Source organism: Chiloscyllium punctatum, chromosome X, assembly GCF_047496795.1.
Source record: "Chiloscyllium punctatum isolate Juve2018m chromosome X, sChiPun1.3, whole genome shotgun sequence".
In the NCBI taxonomy this organism is placed as follows: Eukaryota; Metazoa; Chordata; class Chondrichthyes; order Orectolobiformes; family Hemiscylliidae; genus Chiloscyllium; species Chiloscyllium punctatum.
The window spans coordinates 13,156,118-13,171,478 of NC_092791.1; the positions used below are offsets into that span (position 1 = coordinate 13,156,118).

At 50.6% G+C, this 15,361-nt stretch overlaps 1 protein-coding gene across 1 annotated transcript in view; it reads right to left on the bottom strand.

Moving 5' to 3' along the window:
* The window catches only part of LOC140471217 (nck-associated protein 1-like), a 179,230-nt gene that overhangs the window by 115,261 nt on the left and 48,608 nt on the right, over window positions 1-15,361 (bottom strand). Inside the window, exons 9-15 of the mRNA XM_072567142.1 lie at window positions 14,419-14,500; window positions 12,577-12,635; window positions 9,578-9,723; window positions 5,884-6,016; window positions 4,840-4,959; window positions 4,592-4,731; window positions 3,009-3,140 (exon numbers count right to left, since the gene is read on the bottom strand). Coding sequence (XP_072423243.1) covers window positions 3,009-3,140; window positions 4,592-4,731; window positions 4,840-4,959; window positions 5,884-6,016; window positions 9,578-9,723; window positions 12,577-12,635; window positions 14,419-14,500 — 812 coding nt within the window. The remainder of the gene's footprint in view (window positions 1-3,008; window positions 3,141-4,591; window positions 4,732-4,839; window positions 4,960-5,883; window positions 6,017-9,577; window positions 9,724-12,576; window positions 12,636-14,418; window positions 14,501-15,361) is intronic.

Genomic DNA, 15,361 nt, shown 5'->3' on the forward strand with positions numbered 1-15,361 from the left:
TTAGCATGGCCAATCCACCCTAACCTGCACATCCCTGGGCACTATGGGACAATTTAGCACGGCCAATCCACCCTAACCTGCATATCCCTGGACACTATGGGACAATTTAGCATGGCCAATCCACCCTAACCTGCACATCCCAGGACACTATGGGACAATTTAGCATGGCCAATCCACCCTAACCGACACATCCCTAGACACTATGGGACAATTTAGCATGGCCAATCCACCCAAACCTGCACATCCCTGTGCACTATGGGACAATTGAGCATGGCCAATCCACTCTAACCTGTACATCCCTCGACACTATGGGGACAATTTAGCATGGCCAATCCACCCTAACCTGCACATCCCTGGGCACTATGGGACAATTTAGCATGGCCAATCCGCCCTAACCTGCACATCCCTGGGCACTATGGGACAATTTAGCATGGCCAATCCACCCTAACCTGCACATCCCTGGGCACTATGGGACAATTTAGCATGGCCAATCCACCCTAACCTGTACATCCCTGGGCACTATGGGACAATTTAGCATGGCCAATCCACCCTAACCTGCACATCCCTGGGCACTATGGGACAATTTAGCATGGCTAATACACCCTAATGATTCTCTAATGAAACAGCATCATTTTGAATAATTTGAGAATAAGGGGAAAGAAAAGAATGATATAGCTTATAGAGAATCCAATTTATAAAGCCATTTCCATCCTGATCACCACGGACGGTACTGGTTATTATAAACCCTGTCGGGTTCAGTAATGCCCTTTAGGGAATGGAATCTGCCATCCTCACCTGATCTGGGCCTACAAGTGACTCCAGACCCACAGCCAAGTTGGTTGACTGTCAAATGCTGTCTGAAATGGACAAGGCAACTCAGTCCAAGGGGCAATTAGCTCACCAGTAATGTCTACCCTAATTCTCACAAACATGGATGCAGGTTTGCTCACTGAGCTGGAAGGTTTGTTTTCAGACGTTTCGTCACCATACTATGTAACATCATCAGTGAGCCTCTGAACAAAGCTTCATCCAGAACCTCAACCTGAGCTACAAATCTTCTCAAAACTTGCCCTCACAAACATAGACAGAAACTAACAGACAGAATAGTCTCTTGAAGGAAAAATGCAACTTTGTGAAAAAAAAATCATGAGCATAAAAATCCTTAGATTCCCATCACTCTCAAAGGTATTCTATAATCTGTCCCATCTTAACGCTCTGCACCCTCTCCTCTGACCCAATGATATAAACAATGACAACAGAAATTGCTGGAAAAGCTCAGCAGGTCTGGCAGCATCTTGACGGGTCCACGAATAGGTTTAGAAGGATAAGGGCCACACGCAGGCAAGTGGTACTAGATCGGTTTCGGAAACTTTGTCAGCATGGACGAGCTGGGCCGAAGGGTCTGTTTCTGAGCTGGCTGACTCTCTAATCTAGCAGCCGTGGGAGCAGACTTGGCTAGGAGGGATCGTCAAACGTTTTGGACGAGTCATGGAAAAGAACAAGCAACAACATAGAGGAATATCTTTTAAATCGAAAGGATGAAGGATTCAATCAGATCCAAGGGGACAGCGGCAGGTTAAACTGGAGTCAAGGATTGTATTCGAATGATTGCTTGGAAGTACATGATATAAACCTTGCTGAAAGATTTCCATCTTGCTTACATCAGGCGAGGAACCATACTTGGAAAGGGAACACCAATTTATATGGCGGGAGGAGTGGGTACTGATTGGTTGGATTCTGGTCGGCATGGCGATGCGGCAGGAGCTGTTCATTGTCAATCTGAGTTAGTTGGTTACTTAAACTCCAACCAGGCCGACATGCATCCAAATGTTGTACCTTAATCCCTGTTGTGTTCTCCATAACAACATCCTGAGCATTAGGATTCACCTGAGAGCTTCTTCAGCGCATTAGTCAGGGGGAAATGTAGAGCAATAGGGTAGGGGAATAGGTTTGGGTGGAATACTCTTCGGAGGGTCGGTGTGGACTTTATGTGCTGAAGGGCCTGTTTCCACACAGTAAGGATTCTATTTCATTCAATTCTAACAAAGATGAACAATTCCGTTTCGGTCAGAGGATATTTCCCATTCTGAATGGCCCAGAGGGCAGTTGAGAGTTGACTGTGTTGGCTGTGGGTCTGGAGTCATGTGTAGGCCAGATTCGGACGCCAGATTAAAAGGAGATTAGTGACTCAGGTGGGTTTTTATGACAATGATTTTGCGGTCATCATTAAACTAGTAAAATCCAATTTTTTTTTCTTATTGAATTCAAATTTCACCATTGGCCATGGTGGGATTTGAACCCAAGTCCCCAGAACATTAGCTAGGGGCTCTGGATTACTAATAACACCCCTTCCGTGATAGAGAACAGTTCCTGTTGCATCTCCATGCCGACAACGGTCCAACCAATCAGCAACCTCGTCTCACGCCATCCAAATTAGTGTTCCCATTCCAAGTTCCTGGTGTCCCAGTCCTGACGAGAGTGAGACACAATGCTCTGATGTCACGTCTCCTTTTAGCTACACATTACAAACGTGAGGTTTTTATGAGAGGATTTGGAAGCGTGTTTTTCAAAAATATGTTCGTGAAGAAAGTTTCGTGATCGGTTCTAGGTCCTCCCTGGTGATGTCTGTTTGTCACAGTTCCCCATTGATTACTTTAGCTTGTGGGGTAAGTGGATGGGATTCAAGTGATTGAGAGAGGTAGAGTGACTAAATATACAGCTCCCAGTTATGACGAGATGGTCATGAACGTGTTGTCTTAACTCCTGCAAAGAAACTGAAGTCAGAACAAACAATTAAGCTCGACAATCCAAATGTGACAGCACAGTCTTTTCCAACAAAACTAAAGTTCTCAATACCTTCAAAGATTTGTGGCTGTGGGGCCTGATCAAGCCCCTTCAATGAGTAAGTAAAGTCCTAACTTGGATTGTTAGAACAGTTTAAGACTGAAGAGGTACTGTCATAAAGGCATGGTCCAGTCCCAGTGACTAGCCCAAGTTGTAGCGGTTACCTGGTGAGCCGGACTTCTAACTGACTTGTCAAGTATTCAGTGGGTAATACAGTGTGCTCAAATACGACCAGCTCTCTCACGTAGTTGATGGCCATGCAGTATTCAGTGAGGGTCAGGTGATGTTTATCCATGCTGGAACAGAGAAACAGGTTTAGTGCTGCCTCTTCTGATCTACCCTTGACGACATTGCAAGACATTGCTGAAAAGAGAGAGTCCCCTTCTTGCTCATCCCTCATCAGGACACAATTGCAAGAACACCACATTTTCAAAGGGCACAACAATTTCTCCTGCAGGGAAGGAGCAGAGACCTGATTGCCTGCCCAATGGCTTGCCATGGAGAAGGTGTCAGGGTCTGGCGCATTCCCTATAGCAATGGCTCAACCAATCAGCATCAATGTGCCTGTTTAGAAATTAGACAACAGCATCGGGTATAACTATGGCTACTCTGACGATGCTTTCACTTTAAGACGATATTTTATCTTTTTTGTTTAAAGAGAGGTTGTAATGCAGAGTTGGATGCTGAAAACTACTTGAGAGGCCTTGAGTTTATTTTAATGCAGCCTAACTGGGTGTGGCCAGCTCTCACAGATCAGGATTTCTAGGTTTTGGATTCTTGGTAGTGTCAGAAGCTACTGGGGTCTCAATAGAGCTTCAGTAAATGATTCCCAGCTGCTCTTCTCTCTGAATTTCCTGTTGATGTTGTTTCCTCCTGGATTGGAGAACTGCATGCGAGAACCTGTGTCGGAATTTGCCTTTGTGCCAAGGTGGGGGGGGGGGGGGGGGGGATTGTTGATGGGATGGTACTGTTTTGGAACAGTCAATTAGCCATTGTTACTGTAAATTATTCAGTCAAGATTTCCAGTAGAATCAGAGAATACCTCCAGTGTGGAAACAGGCCATTCGGCCCAACAAGTCCACACTGACCTGCTGAACAGTAACCCACCCAGACCCGTTCCCCAACATTTCCCCCTGATTAATGCACCCAACCTACACATCCCTGGACACTATGGGACAATTTAGCATGGCCAACCCACCCTAACCTGCACATCCCTGGGCACTATGGGACAATTTAGCATGGCCAACCCACCCTAACCTGCACATCCCTGGGCACTATGGGACAATTTAGCATGGCCAACCCACCCTAACTTGAACATCTTTAGACTGTAGGAAGAAACCCACCCAGACACGGGGAGTATGTGCAAACTCCACACAAACAGTTGCCTGAGGCTAGAATTGAACCCGGGTCCCTGGCGCGGTGAGGCAGCAGTGCTAATCCCTGAGCCACCAAGCCACCCCACTAGTTAAGTGATTCCAAATTCCTCTTTCTTTTGTTTGCATTTTAACGATGGTGTTTAAATAAATTCTCTTTTGCTTCACATCAAGTGGCTTGCGCTACGTCTGGAAAACCCAGTTCACGTCTACCTTTAAAGTGAAAGAAAGTTTGGGTCTATGCTCTATTCTTGAGGTGGATCTGCAATACCTGTTGGGTCATCCAGCAGCAGAGAACCACCACATGTACTGAGCTGCGGTCTGGGGGTCAGGTGCACACCGAATGTCCTCAGATCTCCATCTCCCTCACTTACCTGGTGTCAACGGCTCTGTCCTTTCGCTGGCTCTCAATCCCCGGCTTTTCTCTGTTGGGCTCTGCTTTCTTGCTGACGGGCTTCTTGCGTTTCTTGTTGACGACTTTGCTGATGGTCTGAGCGGTGTGCTTGGGCAGGAGCTGAGGAGGAACCAGCCCAGCAGAGGCTGCATGTCAGTCCAACGAACCAATGCCGGAAACGCTATCAATCCCACCCCACCCGCCCACCCCGTTGCCTCTGTCTCTCACCTTCTCGCTGAGGTTATGTTGCTCATAGCACAGGTTGATCATACAGCTGCTGGCCTGTTTGGCGATTTCATCCAGAAAGTTGTTGCACAGGCCCAGGCTTCGTTTCTGGAGGACGTTGTACTGCCCAGGGAGAAACAAAAGCTGCCATCAGTTGTCACCCTTGCCCTGGTAGGAAACACTGACTCCAGTCAGACTGCCATTCTCATTGGCAGCGCCCGCTGCATTGCATTTGCCAACCCGATATCGCCAGTTGTGTGCCTGTCTCCACTTCTGGTGGCACTCACCAGGACTCTGGGAGGCAATAGCTGAGCTTTGAGGGTGCCACCCTTGCATCAGTGGGCAACTGTGCTATCTCCTCAAGTGAAGCTCGCGTTAATTCTAGAGCTGCCAATCGAAGTGAGAACTCCCTGGCAACCTATAACCCCCACCCACCAGCATCGGGCCAACTCCGAGCTAGGTGGCAGCACAGGCGCTCTCTCGGAGTTAATGTAACAGAATGAGTCACCCCGGAGTTGCCAAGTGGTGATGAAGTCACTTCCTGGAGACCTCCTCACACACTTCAGGCTGACACTCCTGACCAATGCGTCCATCCCGATGTGACGCACAGCCAATCAGCCAAGTGGCCTGTCCTTCCAACCTTCGAGACCTGTAAAGAGAAACCTTCAAAGAATTTGACAAAAAACAATCTTCTTTTGACGTCCCTGCAATTTTATTTCTTCAGGGCCGCACATCGCAGCATTCAGGAGATTGACTTTCATTTCTGGCCCACTCCTGGACAGGTGGCAAACTTAGGCCCCAAGGCTGAACATGAGAACTGGCCTAAGTCAGTTCCTTTAAGAACATAGCAACAGGAAGAGACCATTGAGGCCTTGAATTGCAAGAATGCCAAACCGCAGAGTTTTGCTGAATTGCAGAAGCAGCCAACTCCGAGACGGGGTGCCCTCCTGTGGTGACACAGTACCGGAAGAATGACGGTAAGATGGGTTAAGCTGGGAACCGAGCCGCGATGCACAGACAAGGAGGCAGAGATGTGCAATGACCGACCTCCTCAGGGCACATGTCGTGGATGCAGTTTGAGAAGTGGCAGCAGACCATCGGGAATGCGATCAGGTACGGCAGCTGTGTGGGCTCCTCGATGCTTTGAGAGAACATCTTCTCGAACAAACGCGGGTAGAAACTGCCACAGAAAAGGGGCATTTGTCAAAGTGGGCAAAATTGCAACGGAGCAGAACAATCAGATTGGACATGCTAAATTGTCCCATAGTGTCCAGGGAAGTGCAGGTTAGGGTGGATTGGCCGTGCTCAATTGTCACATAGTGCCCAGGGATGTGCAGGTTAGGGTGGATTGGCCATGCTAAATTGTCCCGTAGTGTCCAGGGATGTGCAGGTTAGGGTGGATTGGCCATGCTAAATTGTCCCATAGTGCCCAGTGATGTGCAGGTTAGGGTGGATTGGCCATGCTAAGTTGTCCCATAGTGTCCAGGGATGTGAAGATTAGGGTGGATTGGTCATGCTAAATTGTCCCGTAGTGTCCAGGGATGTACAGGTTAGGGTGGATTGGCCATGCTAAATTGTCCCGTAGTGTCCAGGGATGTACAGGTTAGGGTGGATTGGCCATGCTAAATTGTCCCATAGTGCCCAGGGATGTGCAGGTTAGGGTGGATTGGCCATGCTAAATTGTCCCATAGTGTCCAGGGATGTACAGGTTAGAATGGATTGGCCATGCTAAATTGTCCCATAGTGCCCAGGGATGTACAGGTTAGGGTGGATTGGCCGTGCTGAATTGTCCCGTAGTGTCCAGGGATGTACAGGTTAGGGTGGATTGGCCGTGCTAAATTGTCCCATAGTGTCCAGGGATGTGCAGGTTAGGGTGGATTGGCCATGCTAAATTGTCCCGTAGTGTCCAGGGATGTACAGGTTAGGGTGGATTGGCCGTGCTAAATTGTCCCGTAGTGTCCAGGGATGTGCAGGTTAGGGTGGATTGGCCATGCTAAATTGTCCCATAGTGCCCAGGGATGTGCAGGTTAGGGTGGATTGGCCGTGCTACATTGTCCCATAGTGTCCAGGGATGTGCAGGTTAGGGTAGATTGGCCATGCTAAATTGTCCCATAGTGTCCCAGGGATGTGCAGGTTAGGGTGGATTGGCCATGCTAAATTGTCCCATAGTGCCCAGTGATGTGCAGGTTAGGGTGGATTGGCCATGCTAAGTTGTCCCATAGTGTCCAGGGATGTGAAGATTAGGGTGGATTGGTCATGCTAAATTGTACCGTAGTGTCCAGGGATGTACAGGTTAGGGTGGATTGGCCATGCTAAATTGTCCCGTAGTGTCCAGGGATGTACAGGTTAGGGTGGATTGGCCATGCTAAATTGTCCCGTAGTGTCCAGGGATGTACAGGTTAGGGTGGATTGGCCATGCTAAATTGTCCCATAGTGCCCAGGGATGTGCAGGTTAGGGTGGATTGGCCATGCTAAATTGTCCCGTAGTGTCCAGGGATGTACAGGTTAGAATGGATTGGCCATGCTAAATTGTCCCATAGTGCCCAGGGATGTACAGGTTAGGGTGGATTGGCCGTGCTGAATTGTCCCGTAGTGTCCAGGGATGTGCAGGTTAGGGTGGATTGGCCGTGCTAAATTGTCCCATAGTGTCCAGGGATGTGCAGGTTAGGGTGAATTGGCCATGCTAAATTGTCCCGTAGTGTCCAGGGATGTACAGGTTAGGGTGGATTGGCCGTGCTAAATTGTCCCGTAGTGTCCAGGGATGTGTAGGTTAGGGTGGATTGGCCATGCTAAATTGTCCCATCGTGTCCAGGGATGTGCAGGTTAGGGTGGATTGGCCATGCTCAATTGTCCCATAGTGTCCAGGTTAGGGTGGATTGGCTATGCTAAATTCTCCCATAGTGCCCAGGGATGTGCACGTTAGGGTGGATTGGCCATGCTCAATTGTCCCATAGTGCCCAGGGATGTACAGGTTAGGGTGGATTGGCCATGCTAAATTGTCCCATAGTGCCCAGGGATGTGTAGGTTAGGGTGGATTGGCCATGCTAAATTGTCCCATAGTGCCCAGGGATGTGCAGGTTAGGGTGGATTGGCCATGCTAAATTGTCCCATAGTGCCCAGGGATGTGCAGGTTAGGGTGGATTGGCCATGCTAAATTGTCCCATAGTGTCCAGGGATGTACAGGTTAGGGTGGATTGGCTATGCTAAATTCTCCCACAGTGCCCAGGGATGTGCACGTTAGGGTGGATTGGCCATGCTCAATTGTCCCATAGTGCCCAGCGATGTACAGGTTAGGGTGGATTGGCCATGCTAAATTGTCCCATAGTGCCCAGGGATGTGTAGGTTAGGGTGGATTGGCCATGCTAAATTGTCCCATAGTGCCCAGGGATGTGCAGGTTAGGGTGGATTGGCCATGCTAAATTGTCCCATAGTGCCCAGGGATGTGCAGGTTAGGGTGGATTGGCCATGCTAAATTGTCCCATAGTGCCCAGGGATGTGCAGGTTAGGGTGGATTGGCCATGCTAAATTGTCCCATAGTGTCCAGGGATGTGCAGGTTAGGGTCAATTAGCCATGGGAAATGCAGGGTTATAGGGATAGGATAGGGTTGGATCTGGTTGGGATGCTCTTCGGAGCATCGGTGTGGACTCAATGGGCTAAATGGCTGACTTCCACGCTGTAGGGACTCTATGATTTGGAATATGATTTGTGAGCAGTTTTGGCGCCCTGTATCGAAGGAAGGATGTGCTGGCCTTGGAGGGGGTTTACAAGAATGATCCTGGGGATGAAGGGCTTGTCGTATGAGGAGGGGTTGAGGACTCTGGGTGTGTACTCGATGGGGTTTGGAATGATGAGGGGAATCTGATTACAGAATACCGAGAGGCCTGGACAGAGTGAACATGGAGAAGATGATTCCACCAGGGGAGAGACTGGGACCCGAGGGCACAGCCTCAGAGTGAAGGGACGACCCTTTAATACGGAGATAGGGAGGAAGTTCTTCAGCCAGAGGGTGGGGAATCTGTGGGACCCATTGCTGCAGAGAGCTGTGGAGTCCGGGTCACTGTGTGTGTTAAAGACAGAGATGGATCGGTTCTTGATTAGTAATAGGATCAAGGGTTACAGGGAGAAGGCAGGGGAATGAGGCTGAGAAACATATCAGCCATGATCGAATGGAGCAGTTACTAGATGGGCCGAATGGCCTAATTCTGCTCCTATATCTGATGGTCTGATGGACCAGCGTATGTCAGGAATGTGGTTGCTGTCAACTGGGGAGAAATGAGGGGAGTTAAACACAAAAGTAGGAAGGTCATGCTCCTGTTATACAGGATTCTGGTGCAACCACATCTGAAATAAATTGGGTGGTCATGGTCACTGTGCTTACAGGAGGACATTAATGCATTGGAAGCAGTTCAGAGAAGGTTTCCCAAACTAATCCCTGGAAGGAGTGGATTGCCTCATGAGGAAAGCTGGACAGGGTAGACCTGTACCCTCTGGAGTTTAGTGGACTCTGAGGTGACTGAGTTGAACCGTATAAGATCCTGAGGGAACGTGACCAGGTGGAATCGCCCTGGAGGGATCGAAGGAGGTCCTCCAGCTCCAGATTGGGATGTTGGCCTGGCAGTCACAGGTCAACGTGAGGAGGAGAGAGGGGCCTCTGTCACTTGGTAACACTACTCAGAAACTTTGGGCTTGGTTGCTGAGTTACCAGAAAGCAGGGTCTGGGTGTCGTCATCATGTACCAACCAGAAGAGAGTGAGGTCAGCTGTCTCCTCCAACAGGATGGGCAAATTGTCCAGCAGCTCCGTGTGGAAGACGATGGTGTTCATCAGGGAAGCGAGCTTCAAGTTTTCACGAAGGATCAATGGAGTTTTGGCAACGCTGGTATAGGCCTGGAATACAGTGGGAAAATGGTGGAACTCACTCACTCACACTGAGGAAGGACGCCACGATGGCAAATTGGCAAATCCCATCAGCCCCCAATCCAATCCGACCCTCTTGCTTTCTGTCGCTGGATCAGATCCCAGTACATCCCCTTATGCTAACACATCACCACATTCCATCACAGCCCATGGCACTCAATTGCTCCTTCACCGCGCCATCAACATGTCAGCACTGGCTCACTGGCATCGCTCACATCACGCATCGAATGTTTGGCACGATGCAAATGTCCCTACCTCAGAGCCAGGGGGCCGAGGATCAAGTCCCAACTGCTCCACACCAATATTGCAGATCAAACAGACCATCGCTCTCAGTGGCAAAATATACTCTAAGACCCAAATACAGGAAATTCAAGGGTAATTTTTCAGGATAGTACTGAGGGAGTACCACACTGTTGGAGGGTCAGTGCTGAGGGAGTGCCCCTCTGTTGGAGGGTCAGTACTGAGGGAGTGCCACACTGTCAGAGGGTCAGTGCTGAGGGAGTGCCCCACTGTCGGAGGGTCAGTACTGAGGGAGTACCACACTGTCAGAGGGTCAGTGCTGAGGGAGTGCCGCACTGTCAGAGGGTCAGTACTGAGGGAGTACCACACTGTCAGAGGGTCAGTGCTGAGGGAGTGCCCCACTGTCGGAGGGTCAGTACTGAGGGAGTACCACACTGTCAGAGGGTCAGTGCTGAGGGAGTGCCGCACTGTCAGAGGGTCAGTGCTGAGGGAGTGCCACAGTGTCAGAGGGTCAGTGCTGCGGGAGTGCCGCACTGTCAGAGGGTCAGTGCTGCGGGAGTGCCGCAAAGTCGGAGGGTCACTACTGAGGGAGTGCCGCAAAGTCAGAGGGTCAGTACTTAGGGAGTGCTGCACTGTCGGAGGGTCGGTACTGAGGGAGTGCCACACTGTCAGACGGTCAGTGCTGAAGGAGTGGGCACTGTTGGAGGGTCAGGACTGAGGGAGTGCCACATTGTCGGAGGGTCAGTGCTGAGGGAGTATCACACTGTCGGAAGGTCAGTGCTGAAGAGGTGCTGCACTGTCGGAGGGTCAGTACTGAGGGAGTGCCACACTGTCAGAGGGTCAGTGCTGAGGGAGTGCTGCACTGTCAGAGGGTCAGTGCTGAGGGATTGCCGCACTGTCAAAGGGTCAATGCTGAGGGAGTGCAGCACTGTCGGAGGGTCAGTGCTGAGGGAGTGGGCACTGTTGGAGGGTCAGTAGTGAGGGAGTTCCGCACAGTCGGAGGGTCAGTGCTGAGGGAGTGCAGTGCTGTCGGAGGGTCAGTACTGAGGGAGTGCCGCACTGTCATTGGGTCAGTGCTGAGGGAGTGCAGCACTGTCGGAGGGTCAGTGCTGAGGAAGTGCAGCACTGTCGGAGGGTCAGTGCTGAGGGAGTGCCGCACTGTCGGAGGGTCAGTGCTGAGGGAGTGCCACACTGTCAGAGGGTCAGTGCTGAGGGAGTGCCGCACTGTCAGAGGGTCAGTGCTGAGGGAGTGCCGCACTGTCAGAGGGTCAGTGCTGAGGGAGTGCCGCACTGTCGGAGGGTCAGTGCTGAGGGAGTGCCGCAAAGTCGGAGGGTCAGTACTGAGGGAGTGCCGCAAAGTCAGAGGGTCAGTACTTAGGGAGTGCTGCACTGTCGGAGGGTCAGTGCTGAGGGAGTGGGCACTGTTGGAGGGTCAGGACTGAGGGAGTGCCACATTGTCGGAGGGTCAGTGCTGAGGGAGTGTCACACTGTCGGAAAGTCAGTGCTGAAGAGGTGCCGCACTGTCGGAGGGTCAGTACTGAGGGAGTGCAGCACTGTCAGAGGGTCAGTGCTGAGGGAGTGCAGCACTGTCAGAGGGTCAGTGCTGAGGGAGTGCTGCATTGTCAGAGGGTCAGTGCTGAGGGATTGCCGCACTGTCGGAGGGTCAGTGCTGAGGGAGTGGGCATTGTTGGAGGGTCAGTACTGAGGGAGTGCCGCACTGTCAGAGGGTCAGTGCTGAGGGAGTGCAGCACTGTCGAAGGGTCAGTACCGAGGGTGTGCCACACTGTCGGAGAGTCAGCACTGAGGGAGTGCCGCACTGTCAGAGGGTCAGTGCTGAGGGAGTGCAGCACTGTCGGAGGGTCAGTGCTGAGGGAGTGTCACACTGTCAGAGGGTCAGTGCTGAGGGAGTGCCACACTGTCAGAGGGTGAGTACTGAGGGAGTGTCACACTGTCAGAGGGTCAGTGCTGAGGGAGTGTCACACTGTCAGAGGGTCAGTGCTGAGGGAGTGCCGCACTGTCAGAGGGTCAGTGCTAAGGGAGTGTCACACTGTCAGGGGGTCAGTGTTGAGGGAGTGTCACACTGTCAGAGGGTCAGTACTGAGGGAGTGCCGCACTGTCGGAGGGTCAGTACTGAGGGAGTGCCGCACTGTCAGAGGGTGAGTACTGAGGGAGTGTCACACTGTCCCCCTGTGTCCTGAACTGACTGACCCAAGTGAACATGTCTAAACCCAGTTGTCTGGCCGTGACGATGTTCCTGGTTTTCGGCACAAGCTGTGTGCCGTTTGCCTGCTCTGTTTAGTACTTGACAACAGTGATTACATTTCAAAAAGACTGCAATGAGTTTGCTCCATGCTGTGATTGTGAAAGAAATAGGTTGTGTTCTTTCTCAGGAGGCTCTTCAGCTCCTGGAACAGCCACTACCTCCATCCAACTGCACCCTTCAGTCAACAACTGCCTCCTGATACTAACTCTCACCAAGCACACTCCTTTGTAAACCAATCTACCCCTATTATTGCTCCTGAGCAATGTGCCCGCTGTGCCCTCTGTGATACCATCGGAGGGCTATTCCCGTCAGATCCTTACCTGGAGCCGAAACCAATCCAGTCGGAATCCTTTGAAATTAAATTCTTCTCCATTTTCAACTGCAAATCATTAAACAGGGATAAAGAAAGTGAATCTTTGTTAGTGCCTCTTGTCCAGCTTCACGTACCTCCCCCTCAAATCCCCTCCTCCCAACCATGGTCATGAAGAGAACATAAAACTGCAACAGCTGGAAGGTTAGGTCAATATTGGAATCAAATAAACCTGCCGCGCTGAAAGAGGCCATTTGGCCCATCACGTGTGTGCGTGCCACTCGGCGTGGACCATTTGGAGTTTCTTCCCCTTCCCGATGGTGAGATGAGAGCTCGGTTGGCTTCAGCTGTTCAAGCCCCTGTCACAGTGGGGTCGAAAATGGGGGAGTGAGAGTCTTCGCCTCCCTCCTGTTCTGGATCCATTCAATGATTCGGTCTGACCCAGGAGCAGGATTGGAGCACAAAGCGACACCCCCACCCCGCAACCGTCTCTGAAAAGAAAACCCCTGAGAGGATCCAAAACGCCAATCCGAATGAGAAGCAGGCCATTCGGCCCCTCCAGCCTCCAGTAAGCTCATGGCTGATTTCTTGGCACTCTGCGCTCCTGCTATTCCCAGAACCCCCTTGACTTTCCTTGTGAATCAAGTGTCTATTACCGTTTGCTCCAGGAGGTGATAGTGAGGTGGTAGTCCCACTGGACTGGTAATCCAGAGCTGCTACACTCATGTCCTAGGGACAATGTTTGGAATCCCACTGTGACATTTGAAGTCAATGAAAAGGTAGCCTAACATTGACTATGCCAGAGAAACCCATCTGGGTCACTAATGTCTGTTCGGGAAGGAAATCTGCTGTCCTTGCTTGGTCTGGCCCGACATGGGACTCCAGAGCAATGGGTAATAATGTTGGCAGTTATAACTCAGGAAGCCTGACTGGAAAGGGATATGATTTATTGTTGAACACCAAAATACTGCTCATGGCTGGTTCCAGCCCAAGACAGACATCCCCCGGGTTTACTTTTGTTTTAATCTCATATCCAGAGATGCTATTACACACAACTTACCCACTACCAAATCCCTCTGACCTTTTTTTATTGGTTCTTAACGATTAAGCAGTGAATCACCCCTGTGGCCAATTAGACAATACAAGCTATCAAAGATGAGGGGGAAGGGGGGAGAGAGGGGCTACATCAAAATGGGGTTGGAGGGAGGAATAAAGTATTGTCCCGTCCCACCTCCCCATCTCCCCCCTGCCACATGATGCCCATCTCTGCCCAAGGGCATTGATGGATCCCGTGGTCTCCCAGTGGGTCTGATTTCGAAAGGGCTCAGGTGATGAGTTCCAGGTGGACAGATCATTGCCTGTTACCATGGGAACACATACTCATGAGTTCCATGAGGAGATGAATCAGTCATGCCCCATGGAGGGGTTCGACGCTGGTCCAAACAGTCATGGTCACATCCCGTGAATGAAGAAGATAAATCAGTCAATGACCTTGCCTCTCTTGGTGTGGGGGGGGGAGGGGTTGGTGACAGAAGTACAAAGATCTGAGGAGAAAGTTCTCTTCATCTTGGTCTTAAATGGCAGTCCCTTATTTTCGAACACTCCCTTCCTCTGCGTTCTCGTCTCTCCCACGTGGCAAGACATCCTCTCAGCATCGACCCTGCCACGTCCCCTCAGGATCTTCTACGTTTCAATAAGATCACCTCTCATTCTTCCGAGCACCTCTGGGTACCGGTCCGACCTGTCTCGACGCTCCGTCAGAAGGCACTCGCGTTCCCTCCCCACCCATGCCCTGGATACCAGTCAAGTGAAGACAGAGCTGTCTGCTTTATCCCCAACTTTGAAAGCTTACCTTGTTTAATATTCAGCGACGTCATGCTATTCACAAAGGATGACATAATCACAGACTCTTCCTCAGGACAAACAGAGAGGTTCTGAAAAGATGCAGGCAAAAATATTTCCAGTCAGCTCCTCTGCGCCACTTGTGGGAGGAAGCTCTTCAGTAGAGAACATTGTATAAACGGCACATTTCTTTTTGTTACGCCCAGAGCAGGAGAGCTCTTAAATTGCTTTTCAAGTTGTGCTATCTTGTTTAAATTCTCGCCTTTCCGATTGGACTCAAACTAGCTGCCAACCAACTGCTTCCGGAAAGTTCCAAGTTAAAAGTGACTGCTTCACCATCTCCTGGAGTGGTGTACTCCTTGGGTTGGGTGAGCCAACAGATGTTTATATCCAGCGGTCCAGGATCCCCATTCACACCCTGTCCTCATGACACCTCCGACAAAACACAACGGGTTTTGATGAAGAGCATCAAACCTCCTAAGTCTGAAACCCCACTCACATGACTGAAGCTGTTAGTTTGTTTGAATCGCACACTGTTTCACTTCTTTCACCACAACTGCTTGCAACACCAGAAGAGCAGTTAGCTCCAGGATTACCCACTGTCTGCCTCTGCTATCAATTTCCCTCTCGAGTCTCGGCTCTTCACGTGCAAAGTCAACCGATCCTCAGGTGACAGCTACTGTGACGAAAACCAAAAGTGCTGGAGAAGCTCAGGCAGGTCTGGCAGCATCCATTGAAGAGAGAGACAGAGTGAGCCTTTCGGATCGAGCGACTCTTCTCCAGAACACTGAGCTCTGAAGAAAGGTGTCGGGACCTGAAACGTTACCTCTACTTTCTCTCTCTCTCCGGGAATGCTGCCAGATCTGCTGAGTGTCTCCAGCACCTTTGGTTTGTGTTTCAGACTTGCAGCGTCCACAGTCCTCATTTCCGTCTCGCGATTGTCCCTTCACCTG